The sequence below is a fragment of the Gavia stellata genome, chromosome 4 (assembly GCF_030936135.1).
Source record: "Gavia stellata isolate bGavSte3 chromosome 4, bGavSte3.hap2, whole genome shotgun sequence".
In the NCBI taxonomy this organism is placed as follows: Eukaryota; Metazoa; Chordata; class Aves; order Gaviiformes; family Gaviidae; genus Gavia; species Gavia stellata.
In genome coordinates this window covers 14,616,682-14,643,711 of record NC_082597.1, presented here as the reverse complement: position 1 = coordinate 14,643,711, position 27,030 = coordinate 14,616,682, and the positions used below count along the sequence as shown (strand labels likewise).

General features: G+C 40.0%; 1 protein-coding gene across 1 annotated transcript in view; it reads left to right on the top strand.

Moving 5' to 3' along the window:
* RELN (reelin) overlaps positions 1 to 27,030 on the top strand; it is a 299,237-nt gene that overhangs the window by 81,853 nt on the left and 190,354 nt on the right. Inside the window, exon 3 of the mRNA XM_059817215.1 lies at positions 6,829 to 6,964. Within this exon, the coding sequence (XP_059673198.1) occupies positions 6,829 to 6,964 (136 nt within the window). The remainder of the gene's footprint in view (positions 1 to 6,828; positions 6,965 to 27,030) is intronic.

The following is a 27,030-nucleotide window of genomic DNA, read 5'->3' as shown; positions in this document are numbered from 1 at the left end:
GATAGAGTTTTCAATTCTTGGTGAAGTAAGGAGGACGGTCAGCAAAAACACTACGATGGACTTCCAGAGGGCAGACTTTGGCCTGTTCAGGACAGTGGTTGAGAGGGTCCCTTGGGAGACGGTCCTGAAGGGCAAAGGGGTCCAGGAAGGCTGGAGGTTCTTCAAGAAGGAAATCTTAAAGGGTCAGGAGCAGGCAGTCCCCATGTGCCATAAGAAGAGCCGGCGGGGAAGACGACGGGCCTGACTGAACGGGGAGCTTTTGCTGGGACTCAGGAAAAAAAGGAGAGTTTATCACCTTTGGAAGAAGGAGCAGGCAATGGAAGAAGAGTACAAGGATCTCGTTAGGTCATGCAGAGAGGGAGATAGAAAGGCAAAAGCCCAGCTAGAGCTCAATCTGGCCATGGTTGTAAGGGATAACAAAAGATGTTTTTACAAATACATTAACAACAAAAAGAGAGCCAAGGAGAATCTCCATCCTTTACTGGATGCGGGAGGGAACATTGTCACTAAGGATGAGGAAAAAACTTTTTGACAAAATACTATCCTTTGGGTGAACTTTGCTCATTACAATCTCATTATAATACCAAAAAACACACCTCCATCCCAAAGCCACCCACTTCCAAGGTGTAACCACCCCTCACTGAGCTTGCGCTCTGGATTTTTCTTAGCCTATACCTTTAAAAGCAGAACGAGAACCTTTTACACCAATTACAATAGAGGTATGTAAGACTAGAGTCACTCAAGCTCCACCTGTAAGGATAAGTAATATAAAAATGGCTTAAGAGAGGAGGGATGCCAGGGAAGATACCATCGCAGACCACCTCTGACACCTGGGATCAGTCAAAGGGCTGAGCCTCTCTTCCCCCCCACAGGGATGCCTTTTGGTAAGATTCGAACACTTGGTTATACCGAGTGCTTCCCCGGGAAACTTAGAAATCTCTATAGAGTTGCTTTATAACTTAACACATTTGTAGCCAGGCTATATTATTCATATTCTTGGTATTTGCACATGCTTTGCAAGCAGTAATTTTATCACCATCAATCCAAAAGAGCTTGTGTATCTGTTGTTTCAATAAACTGCACTATTCACTAATCTAGCTGTGAGAGTTCTCATTGAACGCCACCAAATCCCTTAAGTGTGGCTGTGCTAGTTCATGGAATGCGACAAAGTTGAAAGTGTAAGGTGTTATGAATGTATCAGTAATCGTGAGAGTTCAATAGTTTGAACGCGACCGGACTTGTAACACAGAGAATTGGGCATCACTCAGAATCTAAGCCTAGCTGCCCCCAGCCCCTCTGATATCTGAGGACAAGCTGGAACGCAAGCGGGTTTTTCTGCCAAATTGCCTTGCCCTTTAACACAACACTTAAACAGGTGCACTCTTCGTTGGGTAAAAAATTGACTGGCTGGTCGAGCCCAGAGAGTCGTGGTGAATGGTGTGAAATCCAGTTGGTGGTCGGTCACAAGTGGTGTTCCCCCAGGACTCATTTTTGGGGCCGGTCTTCTTTAATATATTTATTGAAGATCTGGATGAGGGGATTGAGTGCTCCCTCAGCAAGTTTGCAGACAACATCAAGTTGGGCAGGAGTGTTGATCTGCTCGAGGGAAGGAAGGCTCTGCAGAGGGATCTGGACAGGCTGGATCGATGGGCCCAGGCCAGTTGTATGAGGTTCAAGAAGGCCAAGTGCCGGGTCCTGCACTTGGGTCACAACAACCCCATGCAATGCTACAGGCTTGGGGACGAGTGGCTGGAAAGCTGCCCTGCAGAAAAGGACCTGGGGGTGTTGATTGACAGGTGGCTGAAGATGAGCCAGCAGTGTGCCCAGGTGGCCAAGAAGGCCAACGGCATCCTGGCCTGTATCAGAAACAGTGTGGCCAGCAGGAGTAGGGAGGTGATCGTCCCCCTGTACTCGGCGCTGGTGAGGCCGCACCTCAAATCCTGTGTTCAGTTTTGGGCTCCTCACTACAAGAAGGACATTGAGGTGCTGGAGCGTGTCCAGAGAAGGGCGACGAAGCTGGTGAGGGGTCTGGAGCACAAGTCTGATGAGGAGCGTCTGAGGGAACTGGGGTTGTTCAGTCTGGAGAAGAGGAGGCTGAGGGGAGACCTTATCGCTCTCTACAATTACCTGAAAGGGGGTTGCAGAGAGGTGGGTGTTGGTCTCTTCTCCCAAGTGACTAGTGATAGGACAAGAGGAAATGGCCTCAAGTTCTCCAGGGGAGGTTTAGGCTGGATATTAGGAAAAAATTCTTTACTGAGAGAGTGGTGAGAGACTGGAATAAGCTGCCCAGGGAAGCGGTGGAGTCACCCTCCCTGGAGGTGTTCAAGGAACGTGTGGATGAGGCATTGCAGGACATGGTTTAGTGGGCATGGTGGTGTTGGGTTGATGGTTGGACTTGATGATCTTACAGGTCTTTTCCAACCTCAGTGAGTCTGTGATTCTGTGGTTCAGTGCCTGAAAGTCTATTGAGACTTAGCCTCAATGAAGTATTTGCCAAGGACCTTGATATGCAGATGAATTACTTGTATAATGTTCTGTTTTAGGAAACTGTTTTCTAAGAAGGATATGTAAGGAGGACATGTCATGTTCTAATAAGGAACATCACGTGGTTACCATGTGTAAGTCAAGACTATTACAGATCCACATTTCTCAGAAAGTAGAAAAGGATGTGAATTTTACTGCATCTCTCTTCCTCCCCTGTTGGGGAAGCTACACACCAAGGTGAAAGTAATAATGAGTTCAGGAACTGCACTTGCATTTGGCCATTTATGGACCACCTAAAACAACATCTTCACATCTCATTCACCTTCCTGTATGCCACCTTAAAAAACAGGGAAAACATTTCCCTGCATTAGCTGCTACATCCCTACTGGTGATTCTAATTATCAACAAAATAATTTTCCACATGTGAAGATTGAAGCTATGTATTTGTCATCTGACTTTATGTAAGATTTTCCATTCAGTAAGATTTGTCTATCACTGGATTTCTTGCATTTAATCTATCTCTTGAAATCTACCTCTTCACATACAAGTTCTTTGATTCAGTGACTATAAATAGTGCATTGAATAGGGCTAAGTGTATTTTTCAAAGTTTACACAATAAAAACAGATGCTGAGTTAAATCTTGAGAGGGACTGAGCCTGTCTAGTTCCTCTCCTAGCAGTGTTATTGGCAGGTACAAAGCATGTCTGGGATTTGAACGATTATGCTGGGACTTCTAAATCCTCAGAAATTTTAGGGGATGGAGAATCTAGAAAGTGCAGATGTCTGAAACACGTCAGTATGATGAGTGCACACTGTAAAAAACAAGGGAAAAGGAGTTCAGAGAGATGCTAACGGCATCTTTATATGTAGCAGTTCTAGAGCTGTGGATGTGCAGCTGTCACAAACCTTTGAACATTTCAGTGTTAAATAAGTGACATGGAAATACTTGATTATTTGCCAAGGTGTTTATAGTGTTTTACATAGACAGACCGTAAAACTTTACCTTAAGATTGTTACTTTTTGAAAATACGAGACTTGAATGTATATAGTTGCACTGATCAACAGGACGTGCCAGGGGATGCCTGGAGAACAGTGCTGACCTGAGCCAAGCACCTTGAAGGAAGGCATGCTCTGTCTTTGAAGCTGTCTGAGGTACATACAGGATAGTTTCTGAGAGCTGCTATATAATCAGGGTTGTCTTGCATTAATTATATTTTTTGCAGAGAATCTTGTTTCACATTTGTTCTTAGATTTGTATAGGGCAAACATTCAGTCTGGGAAAGCAGCTTGCCAGGTTGGAGAGGGGATGGAAGAGAAGGGAGGAGTTTGCCTTCCATAGCAGGGGACTGCAGAAAGACTGGAAGCAAGAGGGGGAAATAAAATTCTTTATCCTTAATTTAGTGAGTTCTTAGTATCAATTGCATTGCTCCATTTTTTGCATTTTTATGATTTTTATGTTCATCTGTTCAGTATAAAACTTTGGGGTTTAAGCATCAGAAATGTTTTTTTAATATCACTCTGTCGCTCACTGAAGTTTCAGTACTTATTTTTTGTGAAATGTTCTGAAGACTCTGAACTCCAAACTGGATTTGATGTAACGGTCCAGCAGATGAGGAGAGATTGTTCTTATTCTAAAAATTATCACAATAAATTATTAGTAAGCTATAAAGGCAAAATGGTGATAAAATAATAAAACCAGGATTTTTAATATTCTCTGTGCAATTCATTGACTTTTTTCTGCAAAAGATTGAATGAGTTGTTTTTTCATTGTTTAGAATTTATTCTAGTCACTGCAAAGTTGTTCTTTTTTTAAACTGTAAATCAAAGGAAAAAGAAATTCTCCACAGATGTTGTATGTGTTTGATGTATTAGACACATTTTTGCAGTCTACTGCCTGAAACCTAGGGAATTCATTAACTCACAAGTTGCTGCCAAGGAGGGAAGTGGTCACATTTCCCAAGCTGGTGTGCCTGTCTCCCGGCTGGGGGATGCGGTTAGGGCAGTCTTTGTCCTCCCTTGTATTTGGCTGGCTCTCGAGAAAGGGGGATTTCTTCAAACTGAAGGGCTGTTCCTGTTTCTCCCCTGACAGTGTCTGTTATTTAATTAACCTGCTAAAGTCTGTAGCTGGCTCTGTTTCCCATTGTGTAGCCAGAGATGATGATAGATGAGAGCTGGTGCTCTGTATCAGTCCCAGAGACCCTGTCCCACATCACTGAAGTCACTGGCTTTAGCGCAAACTTCAGAGAGGGACCAGACCCACAACTCCAGGAAAGAAGCAGAGTTACCACCTTTCACTCTCAGCAAAGCAAAGCAGTTGGCTAAATGCCACTCGCATTGTGAGAGACCTCTCTGGGCATATTTTTGGACACATCTGTCTCGGCAGGGCACCGCTGGATAGACTTCAGCAGTGAGATCAGGGCAGTGAGCCTGGGCACCAGTCAAGTGGGTGAGGATCAAGTCAAGATCTTTGAGGATCTTAATGCCACCCCTCCCAATTAGCCAAGGAAGGCAAATGAAGACTTAAAATGGTGGTACAATGTGGCAAGAGATGGCCAAACCTCAGCTACATCTAGTGTCTTGCAATAAACTAGAGTCAGTAAAGTACCACCTCCCTGGATCTCCCTACTACTGCTCTCCAGAAAAGAGGCTCCAGGGGAGCCTAAGCCTTCTCTGTGGCAAGCCTGACCCAGCGGGCTTTAGCATCACTTGGGGATTTGAGCTGAAGGGTGTAACTGTGTGAATGATTGAAGACCTTATGTGTATGCTTCAGTGGGGAACTAATTGAAAAACCCTGAGTGAGAAGGTTGTGGTAATTTGTAAAAGACACAGGCATCACTGCCATCACCCACTGCCTCCTGTCATTCCTGGGACAGATTACTTAAAATCACTGTGGCTTCAATTCTCCACCCCAAAACTGAAGCTGGTTTAGAATTTCACAGCCCTCAGGACAAATAACATATATAACCCTGAGCTATCATCTGTGATTCTCACCAGTATCTGAGTGGGATTTCAGATGTTGCTTTTGATCTATAAAACACTAAATGGTTTGCTTGTGAGACAGCCCCCGTCCCTGCACCCTGCTGCTGGCATGGCAGTCGCTGGAGAGGCACCAGGTGGAGCAGCGTGTTTGCATCAGAAGGGATTCGTCCCCCTCCTTGGTGGAAATCTCTCCCTTGCAAATTCCTTCTGCCTCTGGATCTGTGAGGGGTTACGAGAAATGTCTGGGTTTACGTTACAGAAGAATTGCCGTCAAAAAAAGATTGTAGAGGATTCTGAGAGGCAGAGATGGGTTTTATTTCTCTGATGTTGTTTGAATTGCAACAAGTAGATATGAGAAATACCAGCCACTAGAAACTTTCTGAGAGACAATCATTTAACAGCTACACTCACCTCATTGAGCACAGAGGTACCTGCTACCATTTGCTTTTCCTTTTGATCCTATTAGCAATGTTTTGGCCCACGTGACTATTTTCTGAACTGAAGGTTCAATATTTGACGTAACCTGGAACAAGGCATTTCCTTCTGATAAGTACATTCAAAAGAATAGTTTCAACATTTATTGTTTAATGTACTAGGATTAAAGGTGTAGTAACCCACTCCAGCAAGATTGCCTTACTTTAAGCCTAAGGGTGTTAAACAAACAATCAAGTTTGCACTAATTTGTAGGAAACTACAGAAGGGCTCTGAGGGGGAGAAGATTGCTGTCTGATATTGTCTTTTTGTTCAAAAATACAGTTCTTTTGTCTAATAATGAACTGCAGTGAATTCCAGAGGGAGGGATTAATAGGCGACATTTACATTCATCCAGGTATTAGAGGCTGATTCAAAAAAAATCAAAGGAATGTATACTGGCAAAACTGCTGAAGGTTGCGGCTTTTATTTCAGATCAGAATAAGAGTTCACAAATCCAAAGCTCATCTGCTTTTTTCCCAAGTCGATGTGCCTGTCTACTAAAAGATAACACCTTTCTCTAAAAGCTTCATTTTGCTTTTTAAAACAGCATTTTTCCTTCAGGTTTTTTGTTTTCTTTTAGGTCTGTAATGGGTGTAAATCAGGTAATGGAATAAGACTGATTTACAGCATCTGCAATCCAGCTCTTCTTTAAAAATGCAAATAATTCCTCTGCTATTGGTCTCAAGAAGAATAATGGTAATAAAATATATGGAGTCTTGTAGTAAATCCTAAGTCAGCCTTGGCTCAAGCAGAGGCCATCTCCGATGTTTTCATTGGCGTCAATTGTTGCCGTGATGAAACACGTGGCAGATGTATTTCTCGGTCTGTTAGCACCTTGCAATGAGCTATTAACATGTGTTACTATTTATCTCCCCTGTTTCTTTCTCGTAGGAATTATGTCTGACCACCAGTTTGGAAACCAGTTTATGTGCAGCGTGGTTGCATCACACGTGAGCCATCTCCCGACTACAAACCTCAGTTTTGTTTGGATTGCTCCACCTGCGGGGACGGGCTGTGTCAACTTCATGTACGTATACACGAAATGCCTATGAGAAGATAATCACTTTGGAGATAATGAAATGATCTAACCTGCTTGCACTGGGACCTTATATCTGTATGAAGGAGTCAGTCCTGCAAAGTGTAGACTTTAATAAGAAGTAAGAATATTGAGTTCTTCCTGGCTGAAAAGTTTTTGTGCATATCAGGACTTTATATTTCAAAGCATGTAAGAAGGAGGTGGTGTTTTGTAATGCAGCACACCATCAGAGAAATAAAGTACAAGTGCATCAAGCTTAGAATTTCAATAGAAATGGATTCCTCCTTCCTAATCATATCATTGATCCTTTAAGTATCAGCACATTTGCATTAACCTGATTTTTTATCATCTGTTGCATTTAGTAAGAGTTAGAACATCACACAGATGTATTATTCAGATTGTAAGCATCAACATAAAATACAAGTATTCAAGAGTAGTCATACTCAAGTATTTACTGTTCTGAATAATAAACACTTTTAACTTCTGCTTAATTCAGCTAGTTTATAACCTGGAAAAAACCCAAGAGGTTATTCTTACAGGTTTTTTGGTAATTTTTCATCATTTGGTGATTTAGTACCATATAAAGTGCCAACAAAATACACAGCTTAACATGAACTATTAGAATATATATTACTATATTTTACCTTAAAGTAATTTTGACAAAAGTCAAATGTGATTAAATATTTGAGGAAATTCTGCCACAGTTTTACTCAAATTGTGTGTCAGAAAAGTTAGCCTCATAAAGTAGTTGTATATACTTTGAGGAAATCTGTCAACTATGTTTTTTCTGTGGAAAATCTGTGTATTTCATACTTCCTTTAATTCCTCTCTAAAAATAGTTTCCTTTGTTGTTCAAGTTGTAGCAGCAAAATATTGTTCTTTGAGCTGTCTGAGAAAAATGAGATATGAAATGTGCATCTTCTCTGCATACCCTTGCTTACTCCCTTTCTTTCTCGGATTTTTGTTTTTCCTGGTATTCAAGAAAAAATTGTTGGCCCTAGCTTGCACAGTGACTGTGAATGTATTTATTTATATGAGATGTGATCCTCCATTGCGAGTTTTGAGGTCAGTTTATAAATAGTTATTCATTTTCCTGTGACTGATTTTTTTGTCCATAGTTTTGTATTGGGATTTTTTGTTCATGTTTGTCATTGTTGAAGAAGAGCTGACAAATAGCTCTTCAGAAATACAAATACTACTATGACTGCTGATTCCCATTTAAGTGAAATTAAAGGGACATTTTCTAAGGCAATGAGTGATTGCCTGTCTTGAAATCAATGGAAGGTTAATCATTGGCTTCAGTGGAAACAGTTAGGTCAGCACCAAAAAGTTTTGGAAATCCAACCTGTAATTCCTTGTTTGTATAAGCCATAATGTGCATTAACACGTCTTCACAAACGGTGGTGTTTGTAATACATTAGTAAAGTCCTTAGCCATGCTGCAGTGTGCAGAACATACATAGCAGAAATTTGAATTTATTCTTGACTATGTAATTTGCAGCATGGATGTACACCTACGTATGTCAGCAGTCCAGGTGCAGAGACGCCAAAACTCTCTTTCCTTGCTATCCATGAAACTGGCAGGGCTGAGTGGTCTTGACCCTGTGCCCATGACCTCAGCAGGGCAGCTGCTCCCAGGGTCCCTGGCCCGGGTGTCTGTCAGTCTCAGTGGCTTTACAGACTGCCTCACCCCATGGTATAAGGATGCTCCATAGGTGATACTTGTTTGTCTTTGAGGATGAGCAAAACAATGCAGTTTATATCAGTTTGGTGTCCTGTAGGACAAATTCAGACAAAAGCGGAAAGTCTCAGCTTCTCCAAAATCAGTGTTTACTCCAGGATCACACTTGGCTGCAAGACTTCTGGGGAAATGTGATCATCAGTTGAAGGAAATGAAGGGAAGAGGAATATGTTTTACCTCTAAACCTCCTCCTCATTTTTTCTTCAGCTGCCCACATTTTCTTGCCTCAGCTGTTGTTTCCCCTGTCTACTAAATCACAACTTGCAGTAAACAAAGCTATTTTTTTGGTGTAGTGTTAGTCTGCCTGCCTTACCCAATACTCTGACTTCAGGATTTCCAGAGTTGGCTCTACCTTGTTCATCTCCATTTGCTCCTCTATAGCAAATAATTAACTTAAACAAGATTTTTTAACACTTGAGACTAACTACCAGTCTAGTTTAAATTTAATATAAATTAAATTTATTTTAATTTAAGTTTAATTGAATATAAATTAAAAATATTTACAAAAGGTAGCTGAATTTATAGACTCTGTCAACAGTGCAACAGAGATAAGAGCTTCCTACACTGTTACCAAGATGTCTGTGATTCAGATCAGCTCATTAGTCTTTGACCTCTCTGGGGATGGATAATAAGGTTATTAATTACCACCAGCTTTGGTGGTGTGATTTTTGCAGCGTTGATACCTCTCCATGGACACTTCTCAGGAGGAACTGGACAAAGGTCACCAGGCAGATCTCCCACGGGACACTGCACAGATAGCTTTTAACAACTGCTCATACTATTGACCTGCACATGCTTCCACTGGGAGCATGGACATGACACAGGGAAGTCATGACCCTACAGACATCATGGGCAAAATTCCCTTTCACTTCATCCATGTCTTTTGGTGTGCTCTTCCAGAGCTCAGTCCTGAAAAAGTCTGAACGCATAAGAAACAAGATTTGTGTGGTCATGCTGTCAGTCCATCCTCCCCCGTAGCTCTTGTACCCATTGGTAACCAAACAAACATGACGAAGGGGTTGGGATGTCAAGATACGAAGTTTCATAAAAATCAGCAGCTGGGTAGAGCATTTTTACCATTTCACAGAATCACAGAATCACAGAATCACTAAGGTTGGAAAAGACCTGTAAGATCATCAAGTCCAACCTAAAATAAAAAAAACAAACAAAAAAATAACACAAAAAAACCCCCCAAAACCAAAAAACACACAACACACCAAAAACCAACCCACCCAACACCACACAGCTCCATGCCCATCAAGCCACATCCCACAATGCCACATCCACACGCTCCTTGAATACCTCCAGGAGGGTGACTCTACCACCTCCCTGGGCAGCCTATTCCAATGTTTCACTACTCGCTCAGTAAAGAACTTTTTCCTAATATCTAGCCTGAACAGCAACAGTCCTGCCTGCTACAACATGATTGTCTATAAACTGCCAGATTTTTTCCTGGAATAAATTTGGCAGTTTCCAGCTACCAGCCCACCATGCATTTCCCAGGCATGGCTAAGGAGGATGGCTCCTGGCCACGTTCAGTTTATTAGCACAGCCAGCCATGGACACCTGAAGTGCTGCTGCTGTGGGAAAGGAGGGTAGTGAATCTTTCATCTTCTGGGCCGAGGGGAACTGGGAATGCTGTGGGGAGGGATGTGGGGCTCTGTCCCGCAGGGGCCTGCTGCAAGGAAGATGGGCTTGTTGCTGGGGATGGGAGATGCAGGGATGCAGCGAACTGGGATTCACACCTCGTGCAGCAGCTTGCCAGCACTGCACTAGGTTTCTTGCCTTCTACACTGGAAGATTCCTCATCTCTACAATTTGATGTAGTCCAGTTATTGCCATTGCACACAGCCTGTGTCACTGCTGAATCTGACTGTAACGTTGCCTGATGGAGCCATGCATCTTTCCTTGGCTCAGCATTTTACTCGGCAAGCTCCCCTCCCAGTTTCACTCGGGCAAGGGCTGGTGCAGAGCCCTGCACTCCATGGGGGAAGGCTGCTGGAGTCAACCTGCTTCTATGCGAAATCAGGCAAGAGCTATTTTTTTTTTTACACTGACCGTATGCAAACTGTTGCTCATTCTTTTTTTTTTTTTTTTTTGTCCAAGTACCTTATGGCTAATAAATAAATATTTAGAAGCATCCTTTTATAAAATACCCTTCTAAAAGAAAACCAGAAAGCCATTGGTGTCCCTGTAGTACATCTCAGTGTAGTCCTTTAGTGTTTTTTCACCACAGATACCTCAAGGTAAGCTGAGGAAATAAAAGCTAAAATGCATCATTTATTGCAGAATAGTTTTCTTAGCAGTAACTTAGGACGGTTTTAAACAGGTGTTGAGCACCACGGGCTCCTAAGCAGATTGCCAGGATCTGTAAATGCTCTTTACCACCAAAAAATAGCAGGTTCTCCTTTACACTAACGAGTAATTTCTCTGATTGCGTGCAGATTTGTAAAACATTATCTTCATAATCCTTCAGCTAGGTTTCGCTGTTTGTAATTTCTGCTCTAAGCTCGCACTAACCTAGTTAAAGCTCAGCCTGTCAGGGGAACGATAATGGTTGTCAAGCAGCGCAGCACACTGGGTTACATCTAAGGTTGTTAAGCCTGTTGTTTTACAGATGGCTTAACTTACTAGTTTGTAAAAGTAATAAATCTGACCTAAATTGCAAAAGCATATTGTGTTTTGACCATCAGCACGGTTTATTGCAGAAGTTCCCACTACTGTATTAAATAGAATAGATTGCTATAGAAATTACTTTGGAAAATAAGTATTTTTCTTATATAGCCACTTTTGCTAGTCATTGAATAGGTGTCTCATAATTATGATTTTGTCTATACATATATTCACTATAACCTCTATTAACAGTGGTCAGATTTCAAAATATATTTATCAATTTGCAAGATTTTAATTCTGCACAGTATAATTTCTTAGATATTTTCTGATGATTAAAACATTATTTAAAAGCTACCTACCAAAGCTGGGCTGGACTTCTGTAATGCTGTCTGCCTGAGTCTGGAGGCAGTGTCTAATAACCCATGAGAGAGATGTGACCCATCACAACTGATCTTAAAATTCTGTACATTGAGAAGTCTTTGAAAGTACTAAAAGGCCCAATCATATACGATTTGACGCCTAATTAGCACAGCTTTTGGTGCAAACAGCTAAAAGGGAACAGGAATATCTGTGGTGGTGTCCCTCCATGAAGACAGAGGTAAAAGAGCTGTGGTTGCTGAGGCAGGGTACTGGCACATCACTTCTCCTGAAGAAGGAGCAGCTGGTTCCCAGCACAACTCCTGCAAAAAGTTTGGGACTGAATGTCGAGGCAGGCAGCTGAACTATTGGAAGAAACTTGGAAGAAACTTCCAAGAAAGAAGATGTGTTTTTCACTGAAAGTATGCCTTTTCCCATAATCACCTCATGATACAACTCCTTTCTGGGAATTTTGAAGTACGCTGTTCCAGAATTGGTCTTTTCATGCCCATGTGTTTAAGCCTGTTTCTAGGAACTGGCGACTGTGTTAATGTATGAACTTGAAATATCATGCTGTACAAACACTACAGAACATAAAGGCTGTGATTGAGAGGCTTGGCTACCTATTTAAAATGTTTATAGAAAACCTATGATAAGAATTATGGAAATATTGAATCCAAGAAGATTACACGGTTTGCTCTAGCCAGGATGGGAAAGGGCTGTATTGTCTGAAGGAACCACATTCCCCTGGTAAACCACTTAGCTAAACTGTCATTTAAGACACTGTTTACAGTTTTTTTCATTTGCTTGAAAGAAATACAAAGGAATGTCTTTAAGATTAAGTACACAATTTTGTTTACTCTATACACAATCATAATAACATACACAAATACTAAAACTGGAAAGTAAACAGCAAATAGCAAATATCAGAATTAAGGTCACTTAGGTCCCTTGTATTTATATATAATCACTCAACTCTTAATTATAAGGTCATATAAGTTTTTATCCCTCATGTTCTTATGATGAAACAGGATTGTACAATGAAATAAATTGTTCATAGCATCCTAGTTGTTGCTATGATTTGCAATCTTTGCAGTTGGTTATAACGCACATGGAAACCTTAACGTATAGACAGCCTTGGCTCTGGGGTTTTGTGAAGCACCAGCTCCCTGCTTCAGTTAGGTGCTTCCCTTCTCTTCCTGCTCTTTATTGCAAGGTAAGGTTGAAGCAGGATATTTCTTACAGCTCTTTTTGATATTGGTGTAGACTGCGTTTGAGACAAGGGTTGTAAAGGCAGCAAAAAAGATGCAGTCCGTGTTTACAGTCAGGCTAGTTCTGACATTAGCCCAGTGTTGCAGTCATCTTATTTTTCCATATTGCTTATAACTTATGCCTTGTGGAAGAAAATAAATCATCAGTAATTGGATGTTGTGGGAGTGCCTGTTTAGTGGAACTATGAAGAAAAATTACTCTTTTGCTTGGTTTTCCACTTCCCTGGGTAGAGGCATTGTTGTACCGTCAATCAGCATTATGTGTAACATTCTGAAAATCACAAGCCAATATTTGATTCAGATCTTGGCTCTGCTCTCGTGTCCTGTTTTGATGTGGTGCCCAGATTACCTCCTTCATCTTCTGTGTTTGTTAATTTTCCAATGAAATGCAAATACCGTGTGTGGAATCATTGTGGCTTCTCTAAGTAAGACCCCAAGCAGCATAGACTCAACTGTGACTGTGCAGAATTAGATTTAGCTTGTCTATTAGTTTTGTCTTAGTTTTGTCTACTTTGTTTGGTGGTAAAGCAAACAGAAATGGCCAATGAGGAATTCTGTGTGTTCTCAGAAACTTTGTTAGCAGAAGATGGTAGCACAAAGTGTACTGTCATGAGGAAATATTCAGAAGTGTTCAGAGCAAAGGAGGAAAACGATGAGGAAGGATGGAAGCTGGTTGCACCTGATTTTCCGCTCCTCAAAGGAATTTTAAATTGGTTTCAACTGGAAATAGGATATGTAGATATCTCCAGGTAGGTATTTATGTGTGAGCTGTGTGTCTGTAACCCCCTTGAGAATTAATGGGGGTGCAGTCTGGTTCCATAAGCATCTAGGGCCTGACATTCAGCCCTACGTCTAGAGAGAGGTACCTGCAGGTCTAGAAGATCTCTGTAGCTCTACTAGTTTCCTTAGGACATCTCAAATTATTTTAGATATATTTAGGCAGCTGAATCAAACCCTAGGTCTCCACTGATCGAAATTAATCCCTAGCTACCTACTTCCCATGTAGACCTTTATATAGGCACCTATTTTAAGTATTTTAATCTGGATCTGAATCCCACCCATACTCAGCTGCCTAAACGTAAGCACCCTATGCCAAATCATGAAAATTAATTTTTCATCCCCTCAACCCTCGTCAGTAGCTTTGTCTGTGTCAAGAATTTCCAATGAGCTGGCTGCTCAATGATTGAAATCTGCTGAAGGGTTTGAATAAAAAAAGCAACTTTGTGAAGTTCATAAAATCTTGCGATTTTTTCCTTTTTCCTTGAAGGTAAAACCTGTTGTCTAATATTCCCTTAGATGTTTGACACTCCTACTAAAAGCCCACTTTAATGAGAAGAATGTTCAGTTTTTAATGTTTTCTCCAAGTTCGCAGACAACTGGCCACTTGCTATTTTAGGGTCCTCATGCTGTGTAGGCGCAAGAAAAGCAGAACCAACAAAGCCAGGAAGAAAGGGTATGTGAACATTTATTAAAAATAAAAGCACATGAAAATTCTATTGATAAGTTAGTTGGACTCAATTCAAAATATAAGCAAAAAGCATAAAATGCTACTTTCATCAACATTGTGAATAGCCAGAATAAAAACTGCAAGATGATACAGTATTAGGATGGTTTCTTTTCTTTGTATGATACAAATTTAATATATCACGTACTTGTAATGGATGATAGCAGAAGGCAGCTCAATATAGCCTTTGGCTACTCTGTTAAGATTTTGGCGTGGTTCCATATAGGACTCTGGCACCTCCTGCATGAAAGAAAATGAAATTCAGTCATTTTCTAGTGGTATTATCTAAATAATAAAACAATCACTGTGAGAATTACTTCACTTCTTCCAAGTGCTCATTTGGCAATTCTAGAAGCAGAGATTAGATTTTACTTTCTTCCCTTTCTGAGTAACACAGCCATTATTTTTGTGCATGAGACCATCAATTCACAATCCGCAGTACAGTTATCAGTAGTTGTGTTTAAAATTCTCTCTTGAACTTTGTTTTTCTCTCTGTGAAATTTAACCTCAGGGTTATTTTTCAGAGCATATTTTAGTTCATCAACAACATAAATCTTAGTTTCATTCAAAGAGAGGTGCTCTGTTTGCCCTTTTCTCAAGATGGCTTAATTTTGAAAACATGACTAGACTATAAAATATATTACACACACTCCAACAGTTTGTTTCCACTAGGAGGTTTTTCTGTGTTACAGAGGAATTGAATGAGATATCTTTTGGCTGCTAATAACTGATCAACAAGAAACCTTTCAAAATTACATCCTAGAAGAAGTGTGCTTAATGAAATAGGTATGAAAGAGTTCTTGTGAATTCTTTTGGAAATGTTGGTTATACGAAGAGTAAGCAATAAACATACATGGAACCATTCTGTAGGGGTAAACATATAGTGCATAAAAACACGAATACAAGCAAAGGCAGAGGACAATTGTATGAGATGTTTTAGGAAGCCAAATTACAGTACTGCAGACAAGCCCATACAACCAGACACTGAGTCCGCGTGGAAGCCCTTTGTAGCTCTGGAATGTCCCCCTGGTTGACTGAGAGTCCGATCATTTCAATGCCATCTCTCAAGTGGATAATACAACAAGTGTCCAGTGCATGAATGAGTTTGAGATAAGTGTATTGTCTGTATATTTCTTTGGGAAGCACTTGACTTCTTGCAAGGGACTATTACTAAATAACTTCGTGAAGAGTTCAGTGCTGCAGGACGCCAAGTGCTGGCCTTGATCCAGCAGAGCAATCATGCACATCCATGCTGTCATCAAAGGCACAGACAACACTTTTTATATTTTTAAAAATTCATGCCTTCAGATTACTTGTTTAAATTTTGCTTTGTTTGTGTACACAGCCAAGGACATATAAGGATGCTTTGTCCATATTCTCAGTTCACACAAGTTAACTTACTTTTCTCGCCTTGTTTGTTTGGATGAACTTTAAGAGAGTGATTTACAAAGTATTATGTAGACATGCAGTAATATTCAGCAAGGCTTCATGTATGTGTATAAAATGTGAAAACTTGGATATGATGAATGTGAAAATCCAACGAGACAAAAAAAAATTCTCCCTTTTTCTATACTAAGATGGTCTCCTTACATCTAGTTCTAGCAAAAGTTTAAAAACAAAAAAGAAAGAAACCGTATGCTTGAAGACATAAAACATTAGATCAGCTTTTGCTGCCCACATGCTGGGAAAATTTGGAATTGACTGTCCAGAATGACCATGATGTCAAACTAGCTGACAGAGTGAACTTTAAAACATCTCTCATAATTAAACTGTACTTCACAATAGAGTGTATCCCTCCCTTCTCAGTTTGAGAAACTAAAATCTATTTTTAATATTTAGATAATTCTTATCTGTGGGTATAGAATGAAATATAATTCAATCTGTTTATAATTATAAATTATAAAGTATTATAATAATATTATTCAAAAACATTACAGAATAAATAATAAAATATAATAATCCTATAACCTCAGTATATACATCATACAAATGTCATCAGAATGGAATTGTGCTAGGAAAATATTTGACAGTATCTGTCTTTATCTGATTTTTTTACAGTATTCACAAATGACAGTTAATTCTTTTTATGTCATTCAGAATACAAGCATTGCTTATATGCAGTGGTCTGCATCATATTGTGGTCTATATATGTTCATGAACGCTGTCCTTCAGAGCCAAAGACCCCTGAGGTCAAGAGAGCTCCAAATCTTGCAGAGGTTTCTGAGAGAATCATTATTTGGCAGGTAAAAGAAAAAATATATGGTGGTAAATGAAGTGGTTAATAATAATTCCCTTGCTTTGTTTTTCTTCCATTCTTGACATGAGAGGTGTAAACCTAATCTTTTAATAGCTCTCTCCCTTTTTCTCCACTGTCTTGCACTATTTGTCCTCTGAAAAAATGGGTGTCATTCCTGAATGACTCCTGAATGGGAGACTCATTCCTGAATCCAGTGTGTCAAGTTTGTCTTGTCTCCTTTTCTATTATGACCCGGACTATACCATTTTGAAAAGCCCCTTTATAAGCGACACTGTCAGCAGCATCACCAGAGGCACACAGCCACCCCCAGGAGAGCACCTTCCCTCCTCCACCGTGGCAATGTGGTTCTTTCAGGCAGTAGCCCACATGGGATCCATCTGTGTGAGGAGAGAGCCATCAGATTTTAACGGGTGCCTCTTGCTAACCTGTACAACAATGCATTGGAAAATTCTGTCCAGTGTGGAATTAAAAAAGGTAATCTGAAAGAAGGATTCACAGCGTTAACTTTCAGAATTAATAAACGGTGCATCCATTTCCCAAGTCATCAACTAATTCAAATGATAATGAATTTTATTTTAAGAGCAAATTATGGAAGTATTTCACATGCCATTTTCTGGCTTTTGTTGCTGATTAATGGCTGTTCTCACAACATATTTTACAGATACAATACCACTGTAACATTATGAAATAGGGTTTTCCTAACATGGCATTGTTTTCCTTATTGTTCTTGAACGACCTGGACCTTTCAGTTCTTATTAGAAATGTAACAAATACAGTATTCTCTCTTACAGCCTTCTAACTATCCCTCTTAGCTCAACATAAGCTGTTTCGCCCAAGTAGTAATGTAAGTGTACTTGAGACATTTTTTGCAAAGAATGCATTTTTGAAGTCTTAAACAGTAAGCAGCTCTCCAGCAACCTCTATGATTTCCCATGCAAGTGAGGAAGAGTTTAAAACAACAGGTTTGAAGAAATGAATAATGGAAGAAAGTCAATCTCTTTGCCTTTTTTTTTCAGTACTCCATTAGTTTGAGGTTAAATTTTGCCCACATACGACACATCAGCTGCACTCAGGAACTAAAAACATGCTCCGTAAACTCACCCAGCTCCTATCAGCATTAGTGTTTATGCAAAGGAGTGTAACTGATACGAACAAATTACTTTGCAGAACCTACTTACACGTTCGAAGAGCAATGTTCTATATGTCCTAAAACACAAAAGATAAATAGTAGAAACATTTCCAATCAATATCACAGACTGTTTTGCAAAGCAGTGAAGATGTTAGGACAGTAATTTGAACGATGGTTTTAACAAGAAAATAGAGAGAGAATATGCATGGTGAGTTAAGCTGCATAAAGCCTTTCTTCTAAACCCAGATGTAGGCATTAACTCGCATATTTGAGATGGCATGCTTATTTGCTAAGTGCAAAGATGGTTAGAAAAAGGCTTTCCTGACTGAGGATAAAAGCTGGAGTACTCTTTAATTTTGGTTACTGCCAAGCTTATTTCAACAACCACAATAGTTATTTGGCTCCATACCAAAAAATGGCAATACAGTACTTACATGTCTATGGATCAAAATTAGATGAAAAATTGCTCTTTCTCATCTCCAAAGCCATTTGCCACACATTTTATAGGCCTCAAGATGCCTTTTGTAATATGTGATAACAGAGCCAACTGAAGCATCTGCCTGGGAAGAGATTACTTTAATTATGGACTCAGTGTCCTATTTTCTGCAAGTGTTCCCCAGAGAATTTCTTACTGCTGGATGAGAGGTGTTATGATGCACATTAAAAGCTACAAGTCAAACAAAAGAGGTTGTAAAAGTGAGACAAGGACACCCATAAAGTCTCCAGTCTTGTATTCAGTGGCTAAAAAAATAACCCTGAATTCTGTGGTGATAACTTTTTAATTAATCCAACACCTGTTAAGATAAATTTCCAATAATGTAGAGAAAAAAATGAATGTTAAAAAAACTTACCCTTTTTTCCTAATCCTATTATGTTGTAAATTGATTGATCTATAAAAGTCTTTAAAATACTCATGTTTTCCTTTTAGTTTTTTCAACACAGTAGTAGTTACTAATGATGTAATGTGAAAAATGAAGCAAAGAGTTTTCTTGTTAGCTTCTATTTTTGTAACATGCAAAGTTTGTCATTAAGAATTCATTTGCCTTCCGCTGTAGTATCATTGATCACAATTAACTCACTTGATATTAAAGTGGATGTGCTGTATGCTCCTATAGAAATTCTGTGTAAATCACCATTGATTTAGCACAGTTTAATGGCTACTTAAAATATTTGTCATTCTCTCTTTATCAGTTAGAAGAAAGCCTAGAGATCTTCATTAGCAGCTGTTGCAATGATGAGCTAAAAGTTTTTCTTTACACAAAATATGATGGAAGAGCTGTAAAGATGGCTTGAAGATGCTGTGACAGCATGTGAGGTACTGGGAAATTTCCCTAGGATTTGTAAGATTGCCAAAATTAAAAAGGAAAATGACATCTCCAGAAGATACTGAAGTTTAAAAAAAACAAAACTTTTTGAAGTGCATTTAAATCGGGCATATCCGATAGCATTTGGGAGTATGCCTCTTTGATCCTGTACAATTATTAGAAAGGTTTATTCTCTTGAAACAGTAGAGTGAGAACTACGCTTGTCCTCTATAAATAACGTCATCTAACATCAGGGATTTTTCAGTTTGCTAATATTACAGTAACTGTCTTTACTGAAGCAAAACCAAGTCTGAAAAGGTTGTTACATAGTCAGTACTTCGCTCTCTGAGTGAAGGTAGTATGGAGATTTTATAGCTTAGCAAATGGAAGACTTTAGCTAGCCAAGAAGCTTCCAGCCCCAGGAGGAGCTCCCTTCCTGGGGGAACTGAGCATGTCAGGTAGGGGTCACATGTGTCTCTTCTTCGTGGTTTCTAACACCATTTCAGGTGCCTGGGGAATACCTGCCCGAAGCTTGGTCTCCCCTGTTGCGCAGCCTAAACTTGTAAACCCGGTCACAGCATGACGTGCTGGTGGCTGTGGCTCAGAGATACCTGATCTGCATCTGTGGGATTGAATTTGGGTTTGGAGGTGGTAGCACCTGTTCTGTCTGGGCTCTGGGTACGCTCATTAACTCTCACGATGCAAGCTTTAGGTAGTGGATGGAGAAAGCTGAAATACTGAAGGTGGCTGTTCGTGGAGCCATCCTGGGCTAGGAGGAGCTGGAGCTCAGCTCTCTCCTGCGTACAACATGGTGTGACATCCTAAAGTCTGTGGGCTGTAACAGGTACCTGTGCAGAGACACATGGACTCCAGCCCCATGGAAGAGTTAAGGATTAAAACTCAGATCCCTTGTCTATCTGCTAGGCTCTTCCTTGTTGATTTTTTTCTGACTCCTTCCTCCGGTTTTAAGAAGCTGTGCAGTGCCAGGGTTTAACAGAAGGTTTTAGCTGATGAGTGAGTGGAAAAAGCTCTGCTCTGTGAAGGGAGATCATTGGACCAAGGTGGAAACTGAGTCAATATCGACTGTTTCCAGGCTCACTGCTTTGCCTTTTTGTCTGTTACTGAACAGATGGAGGAAAGGGTCACTAACATCCGTGGGTTACTGAAGTGACTGAGGACACTTTGCTTGGAGCTGGATTCAGGACGTTGTTGAGAGATAGAGTGTGCAAGAGCATGGCTGGTCAGACACCGGTGTCCCTTCTGGGAGTTTGGGAAAGACCCTCTGCCTTCTTCAGGCTGTGGAAACTACATGTGCTTGAGTCCATATGCTTAGGAAACTTTCGGTGAGGCACCCTGATGCATCTAGAGCTGGGCTCCCTGGGCTGCTCTCCCAGGTTCATGTGCCCTACGTACCACCAGATACCCATGAGGCACTTGAGTCATGCTGAAAGTCATGCAAAATTTCAACTGTGATGCCTGCAAGGGCAAACATTTCAGCTGTGACACTTTTACTTGCCAGCAGCCATGAAATCTGTTTGGGTATTTTCCTGCTTGCCAGGGAGAGCTGACCTTTCCTTCGGGTGAAGTGCCCTGCTTTGGAGCTACTCTCCCTTCACTCCTGGAGCTGGCACTGCTTTGTAGGTCACTGATGGTTTTAGCCAGAGGTTTGTGTTTTAAATAGTATGGGCAATTAGGTCATTGTTCCAATTATCTACATGCAAATTGTTGTCTTTTTTGTTTTATGGAGTCTATTTTGGAGTGACCTCCACACAAAAAGGGTTCCAAGAGGCTGGACCTCTGTTGTTACTTAACGTCATGAAAACATCATCACTTCAGAGAATGGTGGTGTGTCTCCCAGCAGTTTTGAGCAATAGGTTTCTTATTCTGTGGAGCCTTTAACTTGTTAGGGGACTTTTTTTTTTTTCTGGTTGTTCTCAGCAAACAAGAGTCCCGGAGTCAAGTGAGTAAAGGGATCAAGAAGATGGCTCTGCTTCTGAGTTGCTTTTTGCGCTATCAGCTAACGTTGCTGGCTGTAGCTTGTGGCCTCTCCTGCTAGCTTAGCCTGGCTGCGACGGTCACTGCTGGGAGGTCTCTGCCCATCTGGACAGGAGGCAATAACTGTGCTGTGTTGGCTCCTGCCTCCTCCACCAGCAGAGATCTGCAACTTGGAGTGCCAGGAGAGGGAGGGGGGGAAGTGTCCCAATCCCCTCTCCTCCCTTGCAAAGCCACGTGAAGTGCCTCTTGACTGGGTACAACTAGTTTAGCACTGTAAGCAGTTGTCTGTGCTGACAAATGAGGAACACCAGCTTTATTTCTTATGGGGGGAGAGCAAATAGATCTGAAGTCAATGGTGACACTGTCTTTGTTCTGAAGTACGTTGAGAATACATTTAATTTTTTCTAGCCCATGCAAAGATTTCAGTACCTTTTACTGGGGAATATGAAATGTGTTCTTGCAAACATTTCTCTCTGTGTGGCATTTTTCTTAACATACATTTTTCTCTTCTTTTTTTTTTTTTTTCCACCCCCCAAATACGCATAGAACATCCTTGTCAGCCTTTTCTCCTTCTTATGAGGCTCATTTGTAGATCACCTGTGATAGTAACATACCTGGCAATAGTGAAAAATTTCACAGTCCTGGCAGGGCACTGTGATTGCTGTAAGTCGTGCTTCAGAAAAGTGCAAGTTTTTTAATGTTAACTTTCTGAAAATGAATACATTCCTCACATGTCTATTAGTACATTTATTGTGCCTTTAAAGAGCTGATCATTATGATATTGAAGCCAAATTTAAATCTAACTCTGCAGCGCCATATGGCACAACCTGTAGACACTAAGACTCTGGGAGTTCATGCATTAGATTGCCAGGCTGTTGTGGTGAATAAGTAGATTCTCATAAAAGTCATTAGTTTCAGCACATATAGATTGCACTTGGCCTTTTTTGTTGTTAAGCTTTTAAGGGTTGATCTTTTAATGCTTTGCTGTGATGCAAAAACAAAGCGTCTCAGGAGGACACTTTATGGTTACAAATTGTTAGCATGTTTTAGCTGAATAAAATAAAAATAACAAAAAGATCTCACTCCTGCTAGTATTTAGGATATGTCAGGAATGTTTACTTATATTTGTAAGGATATTTCCATGGCTGATTTGTAACCCACCAGGGATCTAACTAGTAGCTAGGATTACTGTTTGTGACTATGTTCATAGCTCTGGAATACTTCTGGCTATAAGTCCCTGTGGACTAGGAGAAGAAATAAAAAATAAAATAAAAAAATCAGAAACAAGTATTTCTGAGGTTGACAGATGTTGTGTAAAGGGCTATTGATAACTATTACACTTGTCAGTACAGGTAGTTTAGTTGCAGTGGTTTAGTTTGGTAAAGGTAGTTTATTTGCATCTTCAACTCACAGCTCTCGATCTACATCTGTCTCAGGTAGTTAAGCTGGATTTCAGAGCTGGGTTTTTTGTCCCGTTTTTGGCAGCAGGGCTTTTCTGATCCACAGTGTGACTCGTAATGTGAATTCCCAGCTGGAGCTATCAGGGAGTGCCAAAGCCTGGACAGAGTAGTTAACCCTTCCCGAGGATGATTCCTTTTACCTGGGAGCCAGTCCTGGAGCTGCGCATGCCCTGGACCTCCAAGGGCTGTGGCACATGTCTTGGGGCTCTCAGCCGCAGGGAGGTTTTGGTGTGTAGCTGGTAGGTTCAGGAGCACTGAACACCCAGTGACAGAGGGAAGGGGAGGGGTGCAAACCTCAGCTGAAACCTGAACATTAAGCCAAGTGTATGAAGTTTTCATGAGCTTCATTAGATTTTTGGATAGTAACAAAATCACAGGGCAAGTGAAGACCAGCGTTTGCCAGTGCTAGAAGCTTTGCATTACTCTGTTTATCAGTGCTTTAATGATACCTGTAAACTTTCAGATTATATTTGAGAAATGAATACATAGACTTTTAATTAACCTTGTTTCTTTTCTTGTTTAAATAGGCAAAATAATAATGTTATTAGGACTTATTATTTATGTGAAAGTGTGAGCACGGACTACACTTCATGGTTGATTTATGAGCCCCTTGAAAATATGGTTTATAATGAAATTCTGACAGACCCTTAACAAAATTAGCATAACAAATAGCAATATAATAATACCTTTCATTCGTGTGCATTCCTGCAGATTTACTCTCATTAAGCACTTGCCAAAGGCTGAGAGCACTTCCAGCCAGGACTGGGCAGCACACGGCAGAGAATGCACCCCCTGAAAGTTGACTGCCTGCTCACGTATGTGAAGTTATGCATTCAGAGAGTCTGTATGGGTGAAGTTAAATCAGCAGTAGTGTTACCAAAATAGCGTCAAACTAAGAATAGCTGTCTTCAGCTACAGAGTGACTGCTGGTCTACTAAGGCAAAACATGAAAAGTGTAACTTTTGCTGCTGGCAGTACTTAATTTCAAGGGTTTGTTAGCATTAGGAAATATAGCTGAGATAGTAGCTAGAAAAACAGTAATGACTTGGACTGTCATTGTTCATGTAAGAAGTCTATATTTATCTTTATATTTCAAAGCTTTATTTTGATGAATTTTACAGTTGAGCCTGGTCTCTACAGACTGAACTCCTAATGCTTTGCCCATATTTAATGCTTGCAATATATGAGATTAGTTTCTACTGCTATGTTTCTTTGAGAACATTTCCTTTTTGTATAGAATAACCTGTGCCAAAGCCGGATAACTGGGTCAGACCCAGGATTTTTTATGTGGAAAAGTCTGGGCTACAGCCATCTCGGATTTAATGCACATAACACCAGTGGTTTGCCACTAGGAATTTTGAGGGCATTATACTGACCTCAATCTGCTCACGCAACCACTGAAACAAATTAAAGAGCAAAAGTACTATGCAGCTGTTAGTGTGTAAACGGCTGTTGGAGGTTGTTGAAATAAAAAGCAAGGGAAAGACCTAAAGTGAGTAGCATGGTCTTTGGTCTCCCAGCGACGGATACACAGTTATGGATAGATGAAGTTAATTCTAGCATTGAAGTTCACGTATGTAGAGTATAATTACATTTTTATTCTAAAAACGTAGTAAAACCAATGTTAGACTAAGTGGTTTCTTTTCAAAGGAGAAGTTAAAATGGGAGATATAATTCCAGATGTGATAGTTAGAAAGAACCGTTTACTGTGTTTCCCATTGGCAAATCGTTAGGATTATTTTGGGAAATACAAAAAAGGATGGGAACATTAAAAAACAATCTGGGAAATAAAATAGAGGAGTGAGCTTGTGGTGAGACAGCAAAGCTCGTGGGGCTGCAGGTTAAGCCAGGCCTGGGAAGAGTTTGTGCAGAAAGTGAACACCCTGCCTACAGAAATTTTGGAAGAAGTAGAAAGCATTGAGTGACAACTTCGTTATTCCTCCAGAGCTGTTTTGTTTAGTTTTACTGGCATGTCTATGCCTGTGGCAATCCTCAAATCTCCACTGTCAAAATGTCAGATTAGGAGGTAACTCAGCACTGGAGATTACTGGTTTACTGGGGAGAGGAGCGGAGGTGGAGGAACCAGAAGAGTTTGGGGAAGGCCAAACCAAGGCTCAACACAGATCCTGTTGCAATAATTCAAGCAATTTTATTTCTTTTTTTTTAAGCACTGTTTGGTAACTAAGATAAAAAGTGATTTTGAAAAGGTTTTATCATAATGTGTATGAAATGGGGACAGTAGCCATCTCCTGCACTCAGCCTCAGCCCCCAGCTTTCTCACTGAGATTTTTAACAGTGAAATTTGTACTTTGTGTTAATAGACTTATGAAGGAATAAAACAGCCACCCTGAGTGCAATGGCGTACAAATTGTCAGACTGCTGTTTTTCCCTTTTTTTGACTAGCCAGGCTAAGGATCCTGAAAGAGCTATATTTGGGCTTCAGCCAGCACGGCTGGGTGCATGGTCCATTAACCAGATTTCTTAGACTTACAATCTTGCTGTTTGGAGCACAATTACTTTATTCTGATCGTGTCCTCTGTAGCCATTAGCAGATCTAACAAGGAGGAAGAGATGTTTGTGCACAACTTTATGTGAGGGGCTTCCCAGTTAGGGTCATCTGTCAGGACTGTGCTGCAGTTCCTGGGGAAGCAAACTTTTGTGGTTGTTACATCCATGACACCATTCATGACCTACGTAACAGGATCATAATCCAGCATTACAGTTGCTAACTCACGAATTGTATAGCATATGAAATTGGATCTCTAAAGGATTCAAAAACTTGTAACCAATAAGTATAATTGGAAGTGGTTTTACTATTTCTCAGGCACAGACAAAAAGATATATAACTTGTGCTAAGTAATTGTAGGAAAGCCAACACCTGAAATTAAATTCCTCAAAATACTAGAAAGTAGGCCATAAGAAATAAATTAGCTGGTTTCCCTGTTGAAGACTCTCAACCTTAACAGCTCTTAACTATCTTTAATGTCAGATGATTTGTAAATTAACCATTCATTGCCCTCTAATTTTAATTTTCTTAAGGAAAATGTTTTCTAATCTCTGTTAGACCAGATTCTGCTATTTTAAATCACATCGCACAGGACAGTACTGCATGAGTAGTGAGCCTCACTAAGCGTAGTGTGAGTATCGGTGTACATACCTGACATGAGATCTTCTCGTGATATAAGGTGCTGATAACTCAACATGACTGAGCTCTCAGGACCTGGGTCTTCAAATTTAGTTGAAGAGCTGCAGCAGAAGTACTAGTTGTTGGGATAGATGCCTATACAGTCAAGCCAGTATCTTGTAGAAACAGGTGGATAATTCAGAAATGCAGATACTGGAAGCTGTTTGACACGCTGGGTTGTTGGACTGTGTATAATGTTGAGATGACGTAGCTGCAATATTTTCTTTGCAATTTGCTTCTTGTTTTAAAGAAATAAGGTCTAATCCAAACACAGTTAATCTGAAGTCTGATATATATGATGCTATTTGATAAAATTTCTTGGTCAGAAGTTTCACATTTTTGCCAGAAATGGCAGGTATTTATAATTTGCTGCACAAGTATTTTAAGTATTTTAGAATAATTTATAGTGAATTAATGACTTGTTATTTATTGCCTAATGCTCTATAGGAGTGATTTATAAAGCCATTCTCTGCACTGCTTGTTACTTCATATTCTCTGTGCTAGATGCATCATCAATATCATTAAATGAATTCACAGTGACATTGCTCTGGAACTATGTTTTTTGATACAAGGGTAATGGAACATAAATCAAGAATTATGTTTAATTCATAAGAGGCACCAATCTCTCATTTAGGTGTAGGCTGGGCTGAAGGTGTCAAAAATATGCTTTACAATACCTCTTCTGGTGGCATTTCAGACCCTCTCTATATGCCCTTATGTTCTGTGTGAGAATAATACATAGCAATACAGTGCAGTTTGTCAAGTGAATAACATTTGTGTTTTTATTTATTTGGGTGCAAATGGTATCATTATTTTTACCACAAGCCAAAAAGGAATATATTTACATAAATATACTTAAAATGATTCTTAAGGGAATCCATAAATTTAAAGATAAGTCTTGCCTATTCTGTGCAATAAATACTATTGTTGATTATTTAAATTACACTTTAAAAATCTAATACTTTCTAGTATTTCCTACTGTTATTTTCACTTCTCTCCCCACAGAAATATAAATAAATCCTCTCTTCATTTTAGTCTTTCTTTATTTACCTCTTTAAATTCCTCTTGAATTAGTGCATTGAAATCCAGAGCATTGAAAAGCCTATAAGAATATTTATACAGTATCTGTTTACTTTTCATTAATTTTATGTAAATATTTCTGTCCCCTTTAGCTTTTGTAAAAAAATTATTCTTACAAAGCCTAAATTTAGGATCAGCGCTGACTTGAAAATGTTTTTTTACC